Source organism: Cyrtonyx montezumae, unplaced genomic scaffold, assembly GCF_038088225.1.
Source record: "Cyrtonyx montezumae isolate F1298 unplaced genomic scaffold, pur_monq_1.0 scaffold_24, whole genome shotgun sequence".
In the NCBI taxonomy this organism is placed as follows: Eukaryota; Metazoa; Chordata; class Aves; order Galliformes; family Odontophoridae; genus Cyrtonyx; species Cyrtonyx montezumae.
Window position 1 is genome coordinate 9333179 of NW_027071981.1, and position 25421 is coordinate 9358599.

At 44.5% G+C, this 25421-nt stretch overlaps 1 protein-coding gene across 1 annotated transcript; it reads left to right on the forward strand.

Moving 5' to 3' along the window:
• Positions 1-304: 304 nt before the first annotated feature.
• Positions 305-24044, forward strand: EHD3 (EH domain containing 3). The gene is made up of 6 exons (XM_065739635.1): positions 305-776; positions 7393-7569; positions 12384-12481; positions 20563-20975; positions 21849-22013; positions 23383-24044. Exons 1-6 carry the CDS (start codon positions 550-552, stop codon positions 23908-23910), a joined length of 1608 nt encoding a protein of 535 aa, XP_065595707.1. The 5' UTR covers positions 305-549; the 3' UTR covers positions 23911-24044.
• The last annotated feature ends 1377 nt before the right edge of the window (positions 24045-25421 follow it).

Sequence of the window (25421 nt, forward strand, 5' to 3'; positions counted from 1 at the left end):
AGGTGCAGAACTGCAGGCTGATAGGGCTCCCGCTTCAACCATCGGCTTTGGGGATGGCAAGAACGCAGTTTGGAGCAGCAGCGTTCAGAAGAAGCCACGCGGGACAAAATGGCGGCGCGTCTGGAGGTCCCCGTCGCGCCGCCGCAGCCCCTCATTACCCCACCCGCCTCCCCAACATGGCGCCGCCCGGTGCGGCTTCATTCACCGGGGAGTAAGGGCGGCGCTGCCAGGAGTCCCAACTTCCGGCGCCTGCCCATTTCCGGCACGGCCAACCCTTAAACGCCGCCCGCTGCGCTCGCGGGGCGCTGCCGCCTCCGCCCGCCCCTCGCGCTGTGGCTCCGCGGTATGCCCGCGCCGGCAGCCGGCGGCGCGAAGGGAAGGGAAGCGGCGTCTCCCGGCGCCGGTTGGCCTCGAGGAGCGTTTGCTGAGTGAAACCGCTCGCGCCGGTCGCTCGGAGCATGCGGGGGTAGCCCCGGCCGCAGCCCCGCTCGTACCGCCCCTCTCCCGGCCTCGGCGCTCGCAGCGGAGCTGGCTAAAGGCGGCCCGAAGATGTTCAGCTGGCTGGGAACTGACGACCGCCGGAGGAAGGACCCGGAGGTGTTTCAGACGGTCAGCGACGGCCTGAAGAAGCTCTACAAAACCAAGCTGCTGCCCCTGGAGGAGCACTACAAGTTCCACGAGTTCCACTCGCCCGCCCTGGAGGATGCCGACTTCGACAACAAGCCCATGGTGCTGCTGGTGGGGCAGTACTCCACCGGGAAGACCACTTTCATCAGGTAAAGTGGGGCCGCCGTCTGCGCTGGGAGCGGAGAGGCTGCCGGGCCCGCCCAGCACCTGGGTAACCACGAGGGTGCCAGGGAGTGCCCCTGCCTGGGGCTGGATGGGGTCTGCATCCCTTTCCTACTCCCATCGCTGTCCCTGGTGCCAGGTTAGCAGTTCCAGGGCTGAACACCAGCAGCACGGTGACAGAGCGGCTGGGGTAGCTGGTAAAACACCAACGTGGCAAATAGAGCCCAGGGCAGGGCATGAGCGGGGAGCGGTGAGTCATTTGTAGCCTTCTCGCCTGGTCAAAGCGCAAAGAGCACAGAAAGCTGCATACGGGGTATCCCTGTGATGGCTCAGGTCAGGGCAGACCGTTCTTTCCACCATAGGGCTCTCGTTTTTTCTCTCTTATCATAGTGGTAGGGCTGCCCCAGGCCTAGGAGGAGTTGAGGTGGGTTCTTGGGGTTATAGTGCTCTGTGCCTCACCTTGGTGGTGTTCTGTACCGTGCCCTGAGGCAACATGCAGACCCGAGCATGTGTGTGCATGCATGAGAGACTTACCCATCATAAGGGCTCCAAAATCCAGTCCTGTTTCAATGCGTTCTGCTGTGATGCCAGGAGGAGCACATTCATTCTGAACTCTAAAGGACAGTGATTGCCAGCAGCAGCAGGCTTGATCTGAAACCTGCAAGGAGAGGGTTAATTTTTTCCAGCTGGACTTTGTTGCAGTGATCTCAGTTCAGACACTGCTAGTTCAGCTTGCAGCAGCCTTTCTCTTGGGATCGTAGCTGTGCTGTCTGCATTTGCTACGTGATTCATGAGCTTAGCATTAAATTCCAGCATTACTCTGGTGTGGCTGTGTTGAAATCTGTGGAATTACCCCAGTGTGATTCTGGACAGAGGCCACAAGCAGCCAAGCTTTTGTTCTACCAGTATGAATTGGTGGAGGAGGGAGCTGTGCAGAGTAGAGAGAAGTGAATCAAATTGACTGTGCCTCTCCAGGAGTGACCTTGAGAGATGCAAGGTGTTTGTATATTGTAGTTTTCCTGCTGGTAATGCAGGAGCCAAGAACAGAATGCCTTGTCAGGCATGCACCTAGCAAGTAAAATTTAACAGTGGAAAAAGCCTTTCTCACATTAGTAGGTCAGGTAGATGATGAAGGGATGTGAGTGACCCTCAGAAGCATCTGACTTGGTGGTTGGAAGGGGTGTTGCTGCTCTGAAAAATGAGAGGCCAGCTTGTATAGGATAACTGATTCCACCCCAGATCTTTGTTGTGTGTAATGCCAAATGCATTTGACAGGTTCCTTCTACTTTCCCAGTTAGTGATGTCTCAGAGCAGAACTTTCCTGAAATGTGAGGAAGCTGCTGGCTATGAAACTAGAGCATCTCTTCCTAATGGTTATCTGGATCACCAGCGTCAGCTTTTCACTGCAGTCTCACCTGGATACTGTAGTTTGCAGCCATTCCTACCTTTGCTCCATTGTGCTCCTTTTTCTGCAATTTTGAGCTCCTTCTGTGGCAGATCTTCATGCTTAAAGCATGTTCCAGGCAAAAGGGAAAGATGAGCCTTCTCTTCTGTGGGAAGGCAGAAACCTCTTAGGTCAGCAAGCTGATCTGAACCTTTTTCAACTAGTGCATTTGATGCTTTCACATTTTACGTCCTCTTCTCTCAGCCCTCTTTGCACTAGTCTGGAATGAGCTGGAAAGCAGAAGTTTCTCCATGTAAAACTGCATAAGGGGGTGAGAGTTGAACTGTTGAAGAACCTGTAGGTCTTTTTTGCAGTAGGAGGAGCACTCCATTATGCTTCCAACCAAACAAAGGCAGGAGGTGCCAGAAACTGTGGCTTGTAATAGCCTTCCAGCATGAGGTTGCAGGCACTGGTAGTTAGACAGCTGGGACAAGCACTGGATTAGCTTCCAGAGTTATTGTGGGAAGGTGAGTGGGAGCTAGCAACAGAGAGCAGGGCAGAATTAAAGGGGAGGGAGAAATAGAAGGATAAACCACTATTATGTCTTGGAATTAGCGTGAAGCAAGAAGTGGGCTCTGGATATTTCTTTCATGAAATGTTGGGATGGGGAGCAACTAGCATTTCCCCTCCTGTATCCATTCCACTCATATACTGCAGTGCAGTTTACAGAGTTGACTTAGTGCTACTAAGCACTAACATGGAATGAACTTAATTTCAGTTTACACCTGAGTCCTAGGACACAAAAAATAGCCATGACTTTGTCCACCTACCTTGGAGATGAATCTGTTTCCTTCTCTTTGTTCCTGTTGAGGTAAAGCAAAGAAGAAACAGAAGGCTCTGAAGCAAAAAACCTAAATTACTAGAACTTCTCTGAAGAGAGCGCCCAAGCTGCAGTGTCTTGAAGCAAAACTGCTCTCTTATCAGTAGGCAGTAGCAAAAGCAAGGCAGTCAAGGTCACAGAAATGTTCCTAGAAGAGGAATGAGGTGAGCTGTGTGGGTCAAAGCCAGTGAAGCAAGACCAAAGCACTGGCTAAAACATGCTATTCTCCCTCCTGCTTCCAGGAACCTAGAGAACTGAACCCTTTTCACTTTTTGCTATGCAAAAAAAAACCTCAAAACAAAAAGCACAGCATCACTAACTGACTTCTGCATTCCTGCTTCCTACTGCATCTTCTTCCCTCACTCTGTTTTCTGTCTGCATCCATTGGCTTGCTGCAGGGCTGGGGTCTGAAAGGCCTGAATGTTGGAGGCAAGGCACCACCTCAACCTGTGACCAGCAGGCACAGTGGTTAACTTCCTTGGGACAGCAGGATGCTGCTGAAGCCTGCATCTAATGTTATTGCTTTTAATGTTTCCTGTAAGAGGATGGGAATGCAGGATAGAACATGACTCTCCTAATTAACTTAGATTCAGTGGTCTTTTCTAAAAATAATCCTGGCTTCTGTCCAGCCATCCTGTTAATAAAATAAACAAGCCAGCCAGGGCTCTACTGTCAGCATGGCTTGCTTTTCTGGTGTAGCCACTCCTTCCCTTTGCAGCTAATCATTTACATGTTCTGGCCTCTCTGGACCGCTTGTCACAAGCTATGCCAGGCAGCCCTGCTGTGACCTCCCCACACGGCCCTGAACCTTTCATCTCTGCCTCCACAAGGCAGTTCTCACCATTTCCTCCTACTGCCCTCCTTCCCTTTCCTCATCCTCTCCAGCCTGCATCACCTCTGCTGCCACAGCATCCTGCAGGGCTCCTGCATGACTCATCACTAACAAATGGCTCCCTCCCCCACATCCTGTGAGGCATTCCTGCCTGGAGAGCCTGGGATCTCCATGCTGGAGTCCTACCCTACACGATACCTGGTCAGGTCAGCCCTGCCCATGTGTGCTTTTTCTGTCCTCTCCTCATCTGCACTAGGTACAAGAGCAGTTCTGAAAGGTGGCAGACAACACAGTGCTCTTAACCAGATACCAACTTCAGATACTTCTTCAAGAAATGGATAGTCAGAAATGTTCAGCTCTTGCCTGGTGCTTTCTGAATGCTTCCCAACCTGGTGTGAGGTCACTCCCCAGGCCCTGGAAGGTGTCCAGCAGCTCAGCACACTGTTCTAGCAGTGGAAATTGCCTTACAGCTGCTGCTTGCTAGCAGTTGGTGTCTCCCACAGCCATTGTGCTGTCTTCTCTCAGAAAGCCCCACAGACTTAACAATTGCATGCGTTCATCTTTCCTGTTAGCAGAGGCAGCTCGTATCACCGCCTAGAAGCCTTCCCCCACCCCAGACAAGTGTCAGTAAATCCTCTTTTGTTTGTCCTGTGTGCAGTAAAATGGTACTGCAGACATCCTCCTGCACAACATATCCAGATCTTCCAGTGAAGCATTACTTACAAGTACAGCACAAATCTTCATCCCACGCTGCTTGCTGCACACGAAGTCAATTAACATCATCTCAAAATTTCTCCACGAGAGGGCTTTTGTTGAGAGTTTTGTTCTGTCTTTTACAAGAACTAAATACAGAAGCACCTTGAAGCTTTACTCAGTGGAACTGAGATAAAATTCTTTCAAGCAGGCTGTCTGGATGAGGAATGTTGTTATTATATAGGGGGTTTTTGCTTAGTCTTTCTCAGAAATCTTGTCTATAAACAACAAACAGAAAGCCCAGGGTGTTTTGTCTTCCCCTGGCACTTGAGTGCTATCATAGTGCATATCTCTAACCAGTATAACAGAAGCAAGTTACTGTCTCAGCAAGGCTGAGACCTAGCACGTGGGGCAAGGTCTGCTTCTGAATGCATCTTGCTTGTTGCACTTGGCTATTAATATTACTGTTTCTTTTATCTCTAGCATTTGTAAATGGAGAACTCCAAGGATTTATTGCTTTATGTGCTTTGAATGCCTGTTTTCGTCACTCTTAAATATTTAATGCCAGAACAAAAACAAAGTACAAAGCATGAGCAGAAGAAAGCCAATAGCAGTGTCTAGCATGGCAGAGATGTCCATCAGATGGTAACACTTTGTACTGCCATGCAAGAGACCTAAGCTTAGTTTCCAGCTAAGTGGCTTCTGACCTAGCAAACAGTTGTTTCAAGTGTGAAGAGCTTTCCAGGGAACTCAGCCAAGCACATTCACATCATAGCCTACAACGCCCTTGGTGGGGGGTTGAAAGTGGCTTCTCCTTCAAACTAGAGTGGTTACAGCAGCTGCCAGGAAGGCACATTGTGATTATCAGCAAGGGAGTTGGCACGCAGCAGCATTAGCTGCCAACTGATTCTGTTAAGCAATGACCCACTTATATAGGGAAGTTTGAAGAGCCCCTGCATAGGCTTTAGGTAGGACATACCCACCCCAGAATGAGGAGGTAAGGAAGGGAACAGTCTTTCTAAGTCATTCACTTTTCTGTGAGCAAACAGCTTCTGTTTCACCTCAGAGTTGTTGCTCCCATTAGAAGTTGTTTCTGGTGGTGTATGGTAAGCGTAGTACTTGGAGATTACTTTGGGGAGGTAAGAAAACACACAATAATGTATCAATGGAGGGATGGTGAAGTACTGAGGGAATTATGAGCATCGTTGTTCCAGTTGTTCTTGCTGTAGCCATTTTCAGTAATGCACATAAAGCCAGAACTGAAGTGCAATGTGTCTTGCTCATTTTATCTTTTGATCCATTTGCTTTAGCCTTGCACGTTGGGAAATGAAGATGTATTTACTGACATAGTGTCAGTGAAGAGCCCTGCTGGATGAGCACAAAAGGCTTTTGTTCTTCCTAAAGCACTGTACTGAGAACTTCCATTGAAGTGGTGGTTAAAGCAGGAACCCCCCCCCCCCCCCCAAAAAAGTGATCACAAGCCCTCACACTAGTGGTCCTTGCTTAAGAACTTATTCTTTCAAAACTTACTCAAGACTCACTTGAGTGAACTAGTGCTAGTTCTTATCTCAGAGGTGAAAAGTCCCCACCTCTTCCTTCCTCTTTTTTTCCACCCCATGAATTTATATTTAACATCTCTGCGGTTCTGTATTTATCTTTTTGTTTCATCATAAAAACTAGATTAAAGCAACTGAAGAGGAAGTGCCAGCTATCTACTGCCAATAAGCGACACAATACTGTACTAACTTCCATAGTCTGACAGTTATATATTCCTCATATAACAACCCAGAGTTTGTCACCAGGCCAGACAGGCCAATGTCATCCCATACAGAGGGCTAAACTAGTTCTAGCTCCCTCTTGCTAGCAATATAGACAAAACAGTCTCAGTTCTTGGCACAGGGAGACACATTTTTTGCATCTGCACACACAGAAACAGCCTTACTCCCAGTGATGACACTTGGCTCCATTATAAACCAAAGGAAACTGTCTCATGCACACACTATTGACCCATTATGAATTTTGCATGCAAAGTCAGAATGTGTTGTTGGGGTCCTATTCAAAGTGCTATGGGCCTACAAGTGACTTACCTTTCCCTGAAACTTGTTAAACTGTACCCTCAGAGAGGCTGTCAGAAACTGAAGATCAGAAACTGAAGAAATAAGAAGGAGTGCTGTGCTTACTGGACTGTTTAGCTTGGTAACAAGTACTGAGGTATACTCTTGCCACCCAAATACTTAGTGCTCAATATGCTTGAATGGTTTATATAGCAGACTTGGAACTGCACTGCAGAAGCACACAGGGAGGGAGACTGAAGACTTCAACAGCCAAGTACAGGAGAAGCTGGCATTTAAGTGACTGATTTGGACTGGGGGCTAAGCACATTAGTTGGATGAGCCTGCTGAAATGAGCTGCAGTGAAGTAATTGATATTGGCACCAAAGGCCAGTAAGGTTTCAGGATTAACTCTGTGATAGCAGTGAACTGCTGTTTTCACTTTGCTGTGCTCAATCTGTTCCAAATGTCTTCAGGATTAAAATATACAAAATGATCAAAACACTGTGAAAATCTGTTGCTCATTATACAACCTTCTCTATTTGGTTTTAATCCACCTGAGATGCAGAGGCCTTAAATGTGGAGATCCCAAGTAGAAGAACTACTGCAACATTAATCAAATGGTACAGTGACAGTACTAAAAATAGTCTTGGAAGGATTCATACTCTCAAGCTACATAATTTCACTGGGATCTCCAGCACAACTCATTTAGGACTTAGGCAGCTCACATTTCATGCCCACACCCTGTTTTTTCCACCTACAGGTACCTGCTGGAGCAGGATTTCCCAGGAATGAGGATTGGACCAGAGCCTACAACTGACTCCTTCATAGCTGTTATGCAAGGAGATGTGGAAGGAATTGTTCCTGGAAATGCACTGGTGGTGGATCCCAAAAAACCATTCAGGAAACTCAATGCCTTTGGCAATGCCTTTTTGAACAGGTCAGTACTCAAGAACTTATTTTCCCTGGCGTATAAAGCTAGAACATAATGAGCAGTATAGCTAGCAATTTAAAAGGATAAGGCATGACACTGCTCTTCCATCCTTCACCACCATTCCCATCCACGTGGCTGATGCAAAGCCATTCCAGTCCTACCACGTACACATCTGTCACTCAAGGGCGGATTAATAAAGTCAGGTGGGTCAAACCTTAATTTTACTTGAAGAAACAAAACAAAGAACAAAGCACAGCCTGTCACAGCCATGCTGTAGGAGTCTAGACATAAATTCTCATTATACTTCACTCTCCCTTGCTTTAACATTCCTAGCTGCTTCTGTTCTGCAGTCAGTTCAGTTCCTTGAAGATAAGTATTCCAACCAGATGCAACCTCTGAAGTCAGTAGGGTAGAACTGGCACAGTTATCCCCATTTTTGCTTTCTTGCCCCTCCTTTTTTTATTTTTTGTATGTGTGTTACTTGGATGTCCCTCCGTTCTGAGGCCTTATACATACAGCCTCACATATGAGTAAAAAAACAGCTGAGAAGATACTGCTTTACTGTGTTGGGGTGGGGGTCTTCAAACAACAGCTCTGGGACACAAGAATTGCAACCTTTCCATCCCCTAAATGTACTCCAGCCATACTGAGTTTTGGATTTGGGCCTCACAGGAAGCTAGCAGTACACACCCATATCCTAGATGAGCACAAACTGTGCTCCACCAGGCAGATGGGAACAAACTGTCCAACTACAGTCATCATCAGCACCTTCCATGTTAATGCAGTGTGAGAGACGTTGCAAACATGGCGGCTACTCAGCCAAACAACCAGGAAAGATGGGTTTTGATTCCCTTTCAGACTTTGAGAGTGTTAACCTGTAGACTGCAGCATCTCCTTTCAGCACTGTCCATAGGCATGCTAGTGTAGGCTGAAGTGAGACAGGTAGGGGAAGAAGAAGCATGGGGAGAAGCCCGATTAGGTTCCTCTTTTCTCATTGTTACTTACGCAGAGAACCTCACAGTGGAAGCAATACCTGATCAGAATGCAAGCTCTTCTCAGACAGACTAGATGTGTTTCAAAATTTTGCAGAGCACAGAACATCCACACCTGGCTGACAGGTCAGGTATCTGTCCACACCCTACATGGGAAGGTGCCCTGTGAAAATAACAAGCCTCCTGTCTAAAAGAACAGAGGTGGTGAATGAGGAGAGTGTCATCCAAAAGAACTCTCCTAATAGCCAGTAGCAGCCACAACTGGCCAACAGTCCACTGCAGAAGAGAAGCAACATTAAGAGTAATGAGGCCAGGCATAGAGGGCAAAACACGAGCTCACTTAGACTGATTGATATGTTCCAAGTGCAGATTGCTTCTAGTACAGCAAGGTGCCTCTGCTGTTGCTAGGTGTCCATTGGCCTAGTTCACTGCATCATGCCATGCTATTACTCTCTCCTCCTGCTCTTCTATTGGGAAGAAAGCATCAAGCATGTGCCTGTTCAGACAGGAGGGCAGAGAGGCACAGCAGTGATTCAGCAGCAGCTCAGGTGCAGTACTGCTGGCAATGCAGAGAGTAGTCAGGACAGCTTATTAACCTCATTCCTGAAAACATTTTAAAACAAGATTTCTGGACTGGCAAAAGATGACACACTAAGAGGGACAAGCTCAGCAATGTGAGCATCACATTGCTGAAGCTGCAGATAGTAATACCCAGCCAATTAGGGAACTGAGCATAAGCAAGAAGTAACTCACAGAAGGCTGGAAACGTAGCTGGTGTAAGCATACAGCCACTGAGCTTAATCAGTCCAGCCATGCTTATTCATGTTGTTGACTTAGCTTCTCTGCAAGAGATGGTGCAGAGTTGTTTCTGCCTTGGTGCTGCTGTGTGAGTGCTAAGGCACTGCACTCAAGTAGGAAGATGTGAGCTGGAAATTCAGAGAAAGGAAGTGACCTCCAGTAGCCACTCTTCTGAACCTATGGGGGTGGGAATACCAGTGGAAAGCAACAGAGCAGCACAAGGCAGCAGTGTTTGCCCAGACCATTCTCATCTCATGTGGCAGCCTGGAGCACTGTATCCAATGTGGAGCAGGGCCTGCTGCTCCTGGTGAGCTAAATGGGAATGCAAAAACGCTGAGTATCCTGCTTCAGCTGGTGTGCCCCTCCCAGTGGAGACTGGTGTCTTCCACCTTCCAGGAAGCAAGGGAAGAGCCAGGATTTGTCTGGGAAACAACTCATTTTGCTTTTCAGAGCCTGTCTCCTTTCTCCATTCCCAAGAGATGGAGTGCCTGTATGTATCCTTCTGGTTAAGGCCAGAGGTGGGGCTGACAAGCTGCCCTGGGCTGAAAGGAGAAGGCAGCTCTGCAATACTCTGCTAAAACCTTGTCTCTTTTATCACTCTTCTTGTACCAGGTACTTCTTGAGTATCAAGAGTAAGGTTTGTTTTCCTCTCTTCAACTTTGCTGGCAGTACCTTGGCTTTGGAGGGATCCCAGCGGGGAGATTACAGGCAGCACCTCAGTATCAGGAGGTCTTGTTTGGCACCAAGAGTCTGGCATAAAATCAGGAGTCTCAGCCATTACTTTGATATCGATGGCTTTGTTGATAGGTGCATGATTCCTCCCACCCCCTCAAATCCGTCCAGGAGAGCTTAAGGTAGAGAGGCCTTTTTGTTATCAACAGGAGAAGACATCATGAGTTAGTAAGTTCCATGTTCAAACCCATGCTCTAAGGGTAGTAAAAGTTCAGTTTGGCATCACACTCTTTGTATGGTTCAGGACAGAACTAGGTTGTGCTCTCTGAGGTACTGCAGTTCTGCTGGGACAACAGGAAGGCAGCATCCTTAACTACGTTGCTACAGAGCCAGAGAGCACTTACTCATGTTGGCCCCTAACCTTCTATCTGAAATTTCCTGTGTAGTACTTTCCCTGGAGAAACTGATGGAAAGTCCCCTTGCCTGAGCCATTTAAATGTCAGACTACAAGAAATGCTTAGGGCTGCAACAATGGATAATAAACCTGGACTGGCAGGAAAGGGAATAACATGACCTCCTGAGCGTTTGTTCTCTGCTGCTATGCCTGGCACACAACAGGAGAGCTAAGCTTGCCCCCCTCTTCTACATGAGGTGTTATGTATTCATTCAAAAATGCCTCCTGTTGCCACCTGTTGAGCTGTGGATAGAGGAAAGAGTAAGGAATATTTGGGCTGAAATACCTGACAGCTTAGGCATGAAGACACTTTATCTAACCCATGATGAGACACTCATCATAATGACCTTGGATTCAAGTAAAATAAAACAAAATTGGGGATCAGACCATAGCATAGTCTGGAAGAGTACATAGCTGTGGGACTCCCTCAGAATCAGCTATTCATCAGAGCTTCTGTCTGCCTTGACTGCATGTAGTGGCCCCTGTGGCAACCCCAGTCCTTTTTTGTGGTCCTGCTGCTTCCCACAGTAACTTTTTTACACATCAGCATCTCAGCACCCTATTAATACACATACATAGGCACACGTTTAAAGCTGTCTGGAATGCCATCACAAAAAAGCTGTCCGTGAAATGCAACCAGGAATCATGCAAGCAGATAGAATTATGCTGTGCTTTGCTGTTATCAGCAGCTGAAGAACTGCAACCCTCTAAGAACAGGCACAAGGTACTGTTGTTAGCTAGTGATTTGTGTAGCTACAATGTGGTGAGCAACTAAGCAAAGAGGAATTACACAGAAATCAAGCTGTGGAGTGAAGGAATTACGAACCTACTGTCAATCAACAGTGTCACATTGCTAGAAAAAAGCAAACTTCTTCCTTTATAGGGATATAAACAGCACTGCCCCATGTAAGATATAAAGAGCAATCCATCCAATCTGTTCATCACTGACAAGGTTGTAGCTGGAAAACCACATCAGCTTGGGGCACTGTGCCTGGAGAAATATGTGGAACAATTTGAGAGGAATTGAGAGGAAAACTGCAAAGGTCTTTGGTAGCTTAGAAAATGAACTAGTACAGCAGCTAGAAAGATCTGGAAGATATTTAAAAAAAAAAAGTAGCTTTCTTTAGAGGAAATGCTGACGGGAGATACAATGACAACAGGAGGCCTGTTGCCAGAAGAGAGAGAATAGAAAGCATTTTCCACATCTACTGTATTTGAGACTAAAACACATTGTGGCATGGGAGATTTAGGTAAGACATTAAGAAAACATTTTTTTATTTAAGAGCAGACTCTCAGCAAACTTTGCTGAATGTGCAACATTATAAGTTTTGAAGAACACTTCAGATAAACATGTGATTGATTACAGGATAGACAGTCAGTGCTTGAGATCTCATGTTGATCAGACTTAGGATTTCCATGGTGCGAGAATAGCACAGATAGTACACCTTCTGTTTATGTTAAAAGTGGATAAGTAAATCAACAATGTTGTAAGCTTTTTAATTATTTCAGTCACTTGAGTTCAGGTCCCTGCAGGGGAATGCTTAAATGACAAAGAAGAAATACCACTTTTCACTAAAATCTGAATAGCAAATAAAAGCATTTGGATTTCTGCATTGTTTTTCATTAATCATTCACAATATGAGGGCCACAAAAAAAAAATAACAACAAAAAAAACCCACATGATAGGTCATAACTGAAATTCGTGTTCTGAAAAAAACAAAATAATCAGAGGCAGTGCTCAGTTCTGGCAACTTTTTCATTTCTTTAAATGAAGAATAGCTCCAAATCACAACTGAAAATTTGTTTTAAAGGAAATCAGAGCCCTCACTTTCCCATGCTGCCTGTAAGGTTTGATGCATCATAAAAAACTTTCAGTTTTATTTTAAACATTTATTTTTGCACAGGTTTGTATGTGCCCAGCTACCCAATCCTGTATTAGAGAGCATCAGTGTCATTGATACACCAGGAATCCTTTCAGGAGAAAAGCAGAGAATTAGCAGAGGTAAGTGCCGTGTTCAGTTCTCTTCCAAATAATAGTAATTAAAACCAAATGGACTGTATGAATTTCCTCTCAAGCTGTACACATTCTAGACTGAATGCAGCACAACTACTGATGTTCCTTCAGTTTGATTTGCTATTTCCTGTAGAGAATTTGAATACTGTCAGGGAAGGTTGCTGTCAGTGTCATTAGTGCTTGAATCAGTCCAGTATTCCTCAGCAGAACAGATTTCCATCAGAAAGTGTCAGTCAACATTTGTCTGTGATGCAGAAACAATTGCTTCCAAGCTTCCTAAATCTAGGCTGGACTGGATGAGGTCTAAGAAAGACTGGCATCCACAGTTTTTGCAGCAGATCTGGATACTAAGTAGATCTGAATACACAAAGTCTCTTAGTGAGCTTCTTAGTATCAGGATGACACTTCAAAGCAGCCAACATCTTGGTATTTTGTATCTAACACATGGAATCATATTTGCACTTCATAATATGGTGGTGGTTTAGCTCATGTTTTTTACAGGTTCCCTAGATGGAGGTGGTAGATTCATTTCATTGGAAGAAAGCCAAAAGTAATAAAAGAATGATAATAACATGCATGTTTGGAATGGAAAAGATCAATTCTCCTTCACTCTGCCACTAACAGTGGATAATTGAGTTTCTGTAGCAGAGGCTCTACCCAAAGTACTGAGGCTTTTGCCATGTTTGTTTTTTATTCTGTAAGAATTCTGATGATTCAGTTTTATAGCTTTCTCTCTTTTACATTGAAATTGCTCTTGGAAGCTTCCTTTCCTCTTTTCACTGAGGAACTACCCTGCACAGAGCCAACTGTTAACTCATTTCACTGCCGTCTTCTGCTACAAGGACCTCAGTTAACATCTTAATTCTGTAAAGGACAGCTAGAGTTAGTTGAAGATTTGTATTAAGCTTTTCCTGCCTGAGTCTTAGCACTGCTAAGGAATCATGAATTCCTTCCAAGCAGTCTGCAAATGATAACAAAATGCACACACCTTTGTGAGGTTAAAAAACATGCTGTACAAGCATTCCTCCCTTCAGCAGAAAGCACTTCAGAGCAGAGAGAAAGAAAAGCTTAAGTTACGTAGTGTAAACATTTTTCAGGCAAAAAATAAAAAAAGCCAACAACAAAACAACACTAAAAGTACTCAGTTCTCTTCTGGAACTATCACTGTGATTAACGTTTGCTTAGGTTGAAACACTTTTATTCTTAAACAATAATAAAACATGAGTCAAAATTGGAACCTTCTGAAGGCACAAAAAAGCTTTCTATAACCTCTTTCCCATATCTCCTCATCACTTCAAGTCCTGACATATATTGCAAGATCTTCCATCTCTTTTTGTTACTAAAAATATCCTCCTGCAAAATGTACTGGCACTTCTTACTCCTCGTTTTGCAAATTTTCTTCATAACCCTCCCAGTGGGCCTTGGTGTCCCATTCCTATAGCTAGGCTAGTGAATGCCTGCAGTGTCAGAGCACACAGTGCAAGCTGTATGCTGTTAGGAAAGTCACTGGTGTACTTTGACCCAAGCCAGCAAGCACCTCCCCAAACATCTGGAAGCAACTGAAAGTATAGGTTGTTTGGGATCTCACTAAGTAGTCACATAGATCCAGGGCAGCTGGTCACATGAGCCACACTGGTTGCTTGTCAATAGCTACAGGACAAGCACCTCATCCAGTTTAGATCAGCATAGCTTTGTTGAAGTTGGAAGAGCTTCAGTGATTTCTGTCTGCAGGGTACCCAGCCCAGGGAGCAAGAAGAGTCAGAAGAGGGCTGAAGTGCTTATGTTTAGGAAGGGCTGCTGCCAGGCATTGGCTTATGGGAAGCCAGTGTTTGAAAGGGAATGCTTACCTCCTGGCTCTTGTGGCAGAGAAATAGGAAAAAGTGGTGAGGCTGGTGCCTTCGCCACCGAGCTTGCAAGCCAGCTGCCATGATTAGCAGGTTGGTTTTGGAGGCAGACAGAGCGACAATGCAGTTTCTAGGCAAAAAACAAGACAGTGCCCAAACTGCTTATACAACAAAATACTTCTGCCTTTCTGTACTTTTTCAGCCTGCTCAGCTTTCACTTGGAAATGAAGCAAAAACTGGGAGAGGTTTCCCCAGAGAATTTCCAGTCCTTTAACTGCTGAAGCAGGGTAGCTCTGCTTACTCCCATTATTTGCCAGCACGATGTTTTATGACCCCCAGACCAGAGCACCAGTGAGAATCAGGGAAAGGGAATGGGTAGCAAAGCAGCTTTCTGTCACAAATTTGCAGGGGAAAGCACAGATGCAAAAGAATGGGGCTGTCGTTCCTTGCCTACCTATCCCATGTAGATCAGCAACATTTTTTTAAATAGGATGTTCCTGTTGATGGGAACATCAAAATTCTGTCTTCTTTTACTGATTAGGCAGCAAGAACATTAACTGAATTTATATAAGTGCCAGCCTAGCAATCCATCAGGGTTCATCATGTGCACTGCTGCATCCACACTTCAGGGACCAGGAGCAAGGAAACTGCCTTTCAAGGGACGATTCGGGTGCCCAAGACCTGCTTTTGAAGCTTCTCATCTGTCTGAACTCTCTGCCTGGTGAAGTAGGCCTGTCAAGCAGGAAAGGTTGATGTAGTCTGTCACATCTGAAGTCTACATCCTCTAGGCATGCAATGAAATCACCAGTGCTTGATAGAGCTGCTGCCACATTTAGACTCTGGTTAAAAATAAATAAAATAATAGTGCATAGTCTGCACTGATCTGTCATGGTAAGCAGCTCTGATCTGGGGTCTCCCTCTGTGGCAGGCACCCTTGGTATCACAGGTATGTGGTAAGTGGATGCCTAGGATATACAAGTTTCATTTAAAAGCCTGGTGAGAAGTATTCCTCCGATGTCATGGCACAAAGCATCCTGCCCACCATTTTCTCTACTGTTCTTATCTGGAAAAGAGCCATTTTTCCTCTGGTCTTTTTCCTAACTGTGATGTGTAAAGAATTACTCATCACAATTATCTATCCTTCACTCTTTTTTTTTGTTTGTTTGTTTTTTAATTTATTAGTTTTTATTTATTGACTCCAGCTAATTATCACACAGCAACAGACTGCTGTATTTGTACCAAAGCATCACAGTCTCAGCTGCTTTGACAGTTTGGTAACAGTATGAATGCAATCCATTTTAAAAGCACTGTACACGTCACATAATAGTCCATCACCTACAAGAAGGGAAGATGAGAAAAGGTAGAACTGTAGTGAAATAGGGACAAGGGGGCGGACTACAGATAAGGTGACAGTCAAGCAGAGCCAAGATGGAAGGTAAAACTTGCTCATAATTTATCATTCTGTGTAGTCTGCTCTTACTACCTATTAGAAGCAACTCCTGCACTTCAGTAGTAGTGCATCCCTGGACAGTGAGCCTTACACACTCTGCTAGCTATCAGTCTTAACCTGCACGTGCACAGGGCTAAGCAAATCCAAATCTGCCAAGTTCAGCAATGCCATAGCCAAGTAGTATTTGACCCCTGTTTCAGGGTTGTGCTTCCTGAACACATGCTGAACGCTTGCTTCATCTTCATCCAATATATGTCACCTCCTCCCTTTCCTCCTTCAGCAATGAACACAAGGTCATAGCAAAGAGATGAGGATAGGCAGTATCTTTCCCCATCAGCTTTCTTTCCAATACACACTATTCCAGGCTTTTCGTACCCAAGGGAAAAACATGCTAGCCTTGCTTGCTATCCTGGGAAGGGAAGGAGAAGCAAGGATCCAGTGACCAGGAGCTTCACTACTTGAAATTGTTAGTCACTTGTGAAAGTGAAATTAAAAAATGATAGGGGTTATCAGTCTTAGGCAATTGTAGAGCTCTCAGACAGTGTTTCAAACAGCCATGTTTGGAAGAGAAGGGCAAACACCAAGACAGTCAAAATTGCCCCCACTTCATGAAATGTTTAGGGTACAATAGCAATAAGAAAACTTTTTTTCTCCAGAGCTTTGTCACGCGTTTTGACAACAACATGATATACCCTCTAAGCATCTAAGAAGGAGGCATTGCATACACTTGCTGTAACAGTTCTCTGCCATTATATTTTCTTGTATTTTGTATTTCACTCCACCTGGGAGGTCTGAAGGGCAGCAGTAAATCGTGACTTCCCAGCTGACTAATGCAGTGCAATAGCCCCTCTGCCAAACTTCCTCTAAGAACAAAGCAAAATAGCAGAAAACCTGCACAATTTTAGCCCCTTTTATGGTAGAGATGTTTGATGTCACAAGCCTGGCTAACTCTTCTGACCTGAAGGCAGGATGCAAACAAAAAAATAAAAATCAAGTTCAGAGGTTTTCTGTTTGTTTTTAGAGAAGAACTGACTTCAGGAATGGGGGCAGAGTTTTTGCATTTAATTCCTATTAATATATGGCAAGAACTTAATTTTTGCTACTGAACAAGTTTGATTTGTTTACAGCTGTTACATTTATACATTATGCTGTCTGTCCTCTGTGCGCTTCATAACTTTCCTAGATATCTCCTTCATTAAGGAAGGACATCCATGCCCATCAGCATCTCAGTTTGCATAATTTATGCACACTGTATATTCTTTTGGTGTTTGATTAAAGACAGGGCGGGACCATCTTTCCTGGTCCCTGGCAGCAGCTGCCTGCTACCTAAAGAGTCTTAATTCTGATGGCCACTACAGGTCTGATTCTCAAGCATGAACTCTCCCAAGGTTCTCCCACCCAAGGCTTGGATGGGGCTGTGAGCAACCCAGCCTAAGGGAGGTATCCCTGCCTATGGCATGGGGTTGGAACTATATCATCTTAAAGGTCTCTTCTAAGCCAAACTGTTCTATGATTCAAACTATATTTACTGGGAGGGCTTAATTTGTGTTTGGACACTATAGTGAAAAACCTCTTGGGACTTCTGTCCTTGCATCAGCACTGCTCTGAAAAACTTAGCCTGGATTCAGATACCATCTGAAGTCTCAGAGTCTGACTATGGCCGAGGAACCAGGAAATGCCCAGTCCATCTGTCACAAATGACAAAGATATAAACATGTAACAGGCAGAAGGGAAAAACTCTGCTGTGTGTGCGTAGAAGCTGAACAGGCTGTTGTAAGGAGACTTGGCTCTGGACAATGCTTTCATCAGTGTTACTTCACCTGAACTGAACTTGTCTAGTGAGATCTTCCTTTGTTTCCAGTGACATCAAATAAGAGCCCTGTCAGGCTCCCATTCTCTTCCCAACTGTGAAACCATTGCAGTAAACAACATGAAAGCAAAAGGCCATGGTGTGTTGCTCCAGGTACATTCATGTCAATGTTAGCATGACGAATTTGGCAGCAGCCTGTCTTTCCTAGGTGAGAACACTATGCAGATTTGCTATAGAGAGTTGAGTCCCTTAGATCTGGAAACCTTTAAGTTTCCAAAACCTATGTAACATTTCCATGTCACTTTTCCTTCCCTTACAGCCTTTTGCCAGTCTCACGTGGCACCTGTCCCTCCCTCCTGCTACATTCTCCTCAAGGGTGGGCTACCTGCTTGTATAGCCAGTTCAGGATCTTCCCCAAAGTGCTTTCAGAAGGACGTTGCTGTTAGCTGTTTACAATCAGCCTCCAAACTCTTTTTCTCTTTAAAAATACAGTAATAATTTGTCTGGAACAGGCACTAATTTTATCTGCCAGAGCTGATCCCTCTCTAGGTAGCCAGTGTTTGATGTTCTGACTACCTTGTCTTCTGCTGCTGCTGTCTTCAGACACTCAGTGTCAGTCTGGCAGTTGACAGATAGGGATGGGCTGTGATCCTGGTAGGTTTTCGTTCTCCAGAATATACTGGCTTTGACAGGATGGTGTAAAGAGAGCTCCCAGTGGCTAAAACTGAGCAAGAAGGATGTGAATGGCAAAAAGCATCCGCCCAGTATAAAACATTTCTAACAGTAAGCTAAGATAAATGCTACAGAGCAGGAGCTTTGTGTCTTTCAGCATTCCTTCATCTGACTTTCCCCATTATATCCCACCTCACTGCAAGTACAGGGTCTGTGGCCACAATTCCCCAAGACTGGAAATCCAATAGAACATGCTCAGTATCAGACAAAAGCAAAACAGAAACAAAAAAACAACCAGTATAGCTAGGTGGTAAGAAATGCTGAACTACTGTGTGCACCATCACTGCTGGTTTAAATGGCTTTTAGATGTTGCAGTCAGGAAGATTTTGTGCTGTGTCAGGCACCATCCATCTTCTCACAGTCAGCATAAAGACTGTGTCATGCTTGGTCTGACTTGACAAAAAGTAATTGCATAATCCTGCCATATCTTAACTAGATATGTGCTGCCAGGTATACCAGGAGCTCATGGGTAAATACTCATTAAGCCACAGCCTGCCTTGGGGAGTCTGGATGGCAAGATGTTTGCAAGATCGTTTTCTCTGTAGGCCAAATTTACTGACAGCCCTGCTAACTTGTCAGCTTTGTGTTAAATCTGTTGAATGCTTTTCATGCTGTCAGAAGGAAATCTGTCCCCATGATAAAAAAAAAAGTCTAAATTATTATCATACTCCTCTCTACTGTTTTCTTAAAGTACTGTATGGCTGGGATTCATTTGCTATGTGTGTTCTGATCTGTTCTTCTTTCACAACCTTATCTGGAAGTTGTGGAGGAATCCTCATCAGTAATAGCAGACCCTGTTTAAAACAGGCATGTTTTTCAGTAGAAACACAGCCAGGAATCACTGGAGAGAAAATGTTCCCCTCACACTTGTCTGGAGGTCCCTGTAGTAATGGTTTTATTTGTATGCAGCTTTGGCAGATGGCTTTGCAAACGCCCTGTAGCTTTACAATAAACTGTGCTACGATATGTGGATAGCTTCACTCATCAGTGAAACACTGCCAAATCTGGCTGCATTTGTGAGAGCCCTTAGCAACCCTCCACAACACTAAGATAGGGTGTAAAGAAACAACACATTTGCCGTGGAACGAGCAAGGAGGACACTGCAGAAGACCAAAGCCATCTAATAAGAGAATAGGTCAAGATCAGATTTTGATGTAATCTCACACTGAAATGAGCTGCCAGAAGAACTTGTGAATTAAAAACCAGGTAAAAAGAATGTTGAAGCAAGGCTACCATAATGCTTAAATTTAATTACAGAATAAAGTTTGTGCGTTTTCAGGTGTGGTATACCTCCAGCTCTGGCTGAAGTTAGACAAAACATCCCATTCTCTACACTACAGAAAAGTCCTCTTAAAAATGAGCTCTGAACTAAATGTTTAAATATTAGTTTCATCTTATTTTAATATCTACATTAATAGCTTTCACTTACGAGTCCTGTACCCTGTCACCCTGCTATTCAAATGCTTTAAAAGCAATCTACTCTTCTATGTGCTAAAAGCAAAACTAAAAAGTCAACCCTGTGAATTTCCTGCATGGGAATTCTCTAGACATATGCATGGGAAAACACCATCACAGAGCTCTGTCAGCGACTCCAAGTCAACAGTTGTCAACAGAGGTCTGTCCCACCTGCCCTTTCCACACATCACACTATACACTGAGGAAAAGTACACTCAATATTTTTCCTCTTCCCCTCTAAATAATTTTGTCACTTAAAAATATACGCCTTAGTTTTCCTGCTACTTCCATACAGGAAACTAAGGACAGGTGTAATCAGCACTTGGTAGAATTGCACACAGAGCAACATTTCTCAGCACCTACAGGAAATGTCTCACACATTCAGTTAGGAGCCACAGTGAGCATGGCATGAGAGAGGAGTACATGGATGCACAGGATGCAGTTCAGCCCATTGTGCTGGGAGTGCCCTGAAACCAAGAGTTACTCCAGGCCTTTGTTCTCTCTTTGGTGAAGGACAGCTGTCAGTAGATTATCTCCCAATACACAAAGAAGCTGGAAAGGACAGACAATGCTGTCAGTCTGTAGATGTACTGAAATCCACAGGGATGCTGTAGACACATGGTACATTACCATAGCAGCAAGGAATGTACAAAGATCCCAGCAGGTAATTAATTCCCTTTTCCTGTTGGGTAGGGCAGGTTTTTTTTTGGACTGTGAATACAAAATAGAAATGACAGGGCTTGCTTGCTTATCTCTACTCTTATTCTACCCCTTGCAGGTTATGACTTTGCTGCTGTATTGGAGTGGTTTGCAGAGCGGGTTGACCGCATCATTCTCCTTTTTGATGCGCACAAGCTGGACATCTCTGATGAATTCTCAGAGGTCATCAAGGCCCTGAAGAACCACGAGGACAAGATGAGAGTTGTTCTCAACAAAGCTGATCAGATAGAGACCCAGCAACTGATGAGGGTGTACGGTGCTCTCATGTGGTCCCTGGGAAAGATTGTCAACACTCCAGAGGTCATCAGAGTCTACATTGGCTCCTTCTGGTCCCATCCATTGCTCATCCCTGACAACCGCAAGTTGTTTGAGGCAGAGGAGCAGGACCTGTTCAGGGATATCCAGAGCCTGCCCCGCAACGCGGCCCTGAGGAAGCTGAATGATCTCATCAAGCGGGCACGGCTGGCCAAGGTGAGTGTTGCCATAAGGAAGCCCAGGCTTCTGGGGAAATCCAGTATGTCGGAATCACGCAAAGGGAAGTAGGAATCTATAGGTCTTTTGCCTTAAACTTCCTTTGCCTTAAATAGATGAGCCTGGCTTAGATGAATGCAGAAGAGCTAGAGACTGATGAGATTGGCAGATCAGCCTGCCACAAGAGTGGGAAAAGTAACTAAAAAGGGCACTGCTGCAAGTTCCATCTCTTATTACGTAAAATAAGCTGATTTAAGTTCTCCAGAATACCATGAAGGAAAAAGCTTTGTACACCGTTCAAAATAAATTAATAAATAAAAAGCAAAAATATTTCATTAGAAGTCCACTGCCATTAATCACTTCTACTGGGGATAGTGGAATAGATTCTGCCCTCTGGAATTATCAGTGCCAACAAGAAGCATAACGTGAATTGAGTTTTATGAAAATAGCTGTTCTGTGTCTGTACACTCCTCACATACAAAGCACACAATACCATGGTGTCATGCAAGTCAAAGACTCATTCATAGTGGAGCATTATACAGAGTCTAGCAAGCTCCAAAACCTGTATGTTTGGTTTGGACTGGTAAGTGGCTATTCCCTGTGAGGCATGCTCAGTAGAATAAAAACAGCCCCAGAAAGTGGCTCTCTGCATACCCGAGACTCATACACTCTCCTCACCTTGTCTCTGCATAGTCAGAGAGCACAGCTGAGCAGCCCTTAGCATTGGAGTGATAAACTGCAGATAGATGCAAGCTGAGGAGCTAAACTTTTTCTTCAGGGTGGGATGATATGACTCCTAGGCACACGTACTGTCTGCTGGATAAGAAAACGTGCTGCATTCTTCTTCATTTTGTACCATTTAATGCTCTTCAGGTCCATGCCTACATCATCAGCTCCCTAAAGAAGGAAATGCCCTCAGTGTTTGGAAAAGACAATAAAAAGAAAGAGCTTATTAACAACTTAGGAGAGATTTACGCCCGCATTGAACGGGAGCATCAGATCTCGCCAGGAGACTTCCCTAATCTGAGAAAGATGCAGGTAAGTAGTGGCATCTTGTTTGGAGCATCAGACTCACAAGGAAAGAGCGCTAGAGTACCTGCAAGAAATAGGACAGAAGCTACAATGCAGACCTTGATTATTGTTGCCTATGTAAAAGGCTTGTTGTAGTTGTGAAGCAAGCCTTAATCTGTTTGCAGGTTATGTTTGAGCACACTTCTTGCACACCGAGCTTAAATGAGGCTCCTGCTACCTTAATTTCTGAAGTTTTTGCCTAAGTAGCCCATAAGAAAATCTTACGTGGTCGGTTTTTATTTCCAGGTTCCATTCTCAGATTCTCCAGGCCTAAGAATAGTGCTAATCTATATTAAAAAGTACGTTCCCAGAAAGCCTATATATATACATCTCCTCAGGAGCTGTATTCTTTTTCCTCCACTTCAGTCTGGTTCTAGCAAGACCTAGGAAGGAAGCACAGTGAAAACTTAAAGCCCCCTATCTATTTTAAGCAATGAAGCAAGTTTGCTGAGCTGCAGAGCTAAGACATGACCCGATGTTCATCCAAGTCAGAGACTTGAAGGACCTTGGACCAGAGCCTTGTATTGTATAATTGAACAATGCAGGGCATGGCTACATTGGTGTGTGGCTCCAGTCCAAGCAGAAACCTCTTCACAGTTACTAGCTGTTGAAGTCATTACTGTCTCTTTGTGGAGGACACATCAGCTGCTCATCTTTTTAATAGAACGGTATATTTTCTGTAAGCACTATAGATCTCATTCTTAAGAGTACACCCAATAGAATATCCCATTCACTGATTGTTAAAGTATACAATTAAATATTTTAAAAAAACTATGCCACTCCAGTGGGAGTGAATACGTTGGATTTAATGAGTAGCAGGTAAAGGATAAAGCTGAAAGTTGTTTTCCCATTCTTAAGAGAGAGTTTTCTGCAGTCCCTGCTCAAATCACTGTTGCTTAGCTATAAATATTACCAAAATTGAGCTATGCTGTGAAGATCTACCATCTTTATGGCATCTGAGAGATGCACAGCATGATAACAAAGGATTTAGCAGTGAACTAATCTTTTGCCAAAGTGACACCTCCTTCCCAGAGTAGAGGAAGAGGGAATGCAGAGCACCAGCTCGAAGACATAACAAGAGCCACAAAAACAGTTTGTAAGCTAGGAGGATTATTCCCTGCAGGGCTGAAAAGGGATGTAAGAACAAAACCAGCCAGGGAAGCCCTATCACATGCCGAGGAGCAGGACTGTTGGAAGAGGGAGTGTTATGCTCCCAGCTCTTCCTCTGCTCAAGGAGTGTTTGAGCCAAACTGCAGACAGGGAGCGGACACTGCACAGTTTCTGCTCTGAGCACAGCTCATGTCACTCACTTCTTGCTCCATTGTCCTGCTTTAAGGATCAGTTGCAGGCCCAGGATTTTAGCAAGTTCCAGCCCCTGAAGAGCAAGCTGCTGGAGACTGTGGAAGACATGCTGGCTAATGACATCGCCCAGCTCATGGTGCTTGTACGCCAGGAGGAATCACAACGGCCTACCCAGATGGTGAAGGGAGGAGCCTTCGAGGGCACCCTGCATGGTCCGTTTGGCCACGGCTATGGTGAGGGCGCTGGCGAAGGGATCGACGATGCCGAGTGGGTGGTGGCCAGAGACAAGCCCATGTATGATGAGATCTTCTATACACTGTCACCTGTCGATGGCAAAATAACTGGTGCCAATGCAAAGAAGGAGATGGTAAGGTCTAAGCTGCCTAACACAGTGCTGGGCAAGATCTGGAAACTGGCTGACATCGACAAAGATGGCATGCTGGATGATGAGGAGTTTGCCTTGGCAAATCATCTCATTAAAGTCAAGTTGGAAGGTCATGAGCTGCCAAACGAGCTCCCTTCCCATCTTCTCCCTCCATCCAAAAGGAAAATAACAGAATAAAAGGAAGGTTACAGGGGACAGGGAAATGGAGGGGAGAAAAATCTAGAGAAATGTTTACTTAAATTATACCTTTAGATGTGAGATTGCCTTTCAATGTATACCTATTCTGCTGTATGAAGAAAAAAAAACTAAAACAGAGCAAAAGTCCAAATCTTCATTAACTCTTCTGTGTAATGTCCCCCATTCCTAATGTGTAGTCCGTAAACACGGAGGTAAAAAAAGGATCTTGAGATTAGAAGAAATTGAATAGCAAAAGTTGAAGGGAAATGGGCTGCATCTTCTCAGAGTAAGCACTAATAGAAATCTGCTAGCTACCAGTGCCACTCCTGAGCTTTGGCCACACGTTGTGTCCTTTACCAGTCTTGCAAACCTCAGGAGGCTGAGATTTTTGATAGTGAAGAAGAAATCACAGGAAGATCTCCAAGCTGTTGACCAAATTAAAGAATACCTCCTAATTAATAAGAAATACCAAATTCTAAGTCCCTCGGTTAAAAGGTTTAAGAATCTGGTTCACTGTTAGATGCAAGTCCTTTAAAAAATAAGAATAAAAAAAGAAACAGCTCTGAACTGTGCATCTGGAGTTCCTCATTATTGACTGTGGAATAGGCACTAAGAATTTCCTAGCCCCTCTGCCTCCTATTCATTCTCTGCAGGAGATCTGTTTTCCCAGGTATGGCCCAAGAAAGCAGCCATCCCAAAGGAAACAGAAGGAAGGGGCACTGGAGGCAGACTTTAGGTGGGCTGGAAAGAAAGAACAGCTGGGCTCTCTGATCACTTCAGAAGTGGATAGTGTTTTTTCCTTCAGACACCTTTGAACAGTGGTGGTATTCATCATTCCTGTGAAGTGATACGTTTACTGTCATTGTGTGCAGTGAAAGTTACCAGGTCCTGTTCTTACTGTAAAGACAAGAACACAGCACTGGCACGTAGATGGTCTATCAGAAGAACAGAGAACACGGGGCTGAGCTTGTTCCACTGTCTGTGCCCTCATAAATACAACCTAGATGTTGACAGCCTTCACCTACCCTCCTCCTCACCACACAGTAACACTCAAAACCCTCCAGAACTCTACCCTGAGCCAAGAGACCTTCCTCTTTTTAATGCTCCATAAAATTTCTGTTTTCAAGACTTGATTTTGACAGAAATCCCTCAAATTCCTATTTTATTCCTCCCCCCCCCCCCACACACACACATTCACACATGCACTCTTTTGGGTTTTGTTGTTGCTTTAAAGCAGCATTTTATTCCAATTCCTGTTGTCACTTTATATAAGCTGAGTTCCTACTGTGATAAAAAAACAAGACAAGTATAACTTATTTTATATTTGTGTTCATATTATATAGAGAAATATATTGTGTATGTAGGATGTGCTTATTGCATTACATTTATCACTTGTCTTAAAAACGAATGCATTAACCTTTTTTGTACCCTGGTCCTAAATCATTATTAAAAAGAAAGGCTAGAGCTGTCTATTTCTTTACATGGCAAAATTAAATATAGAAATCAGTTTT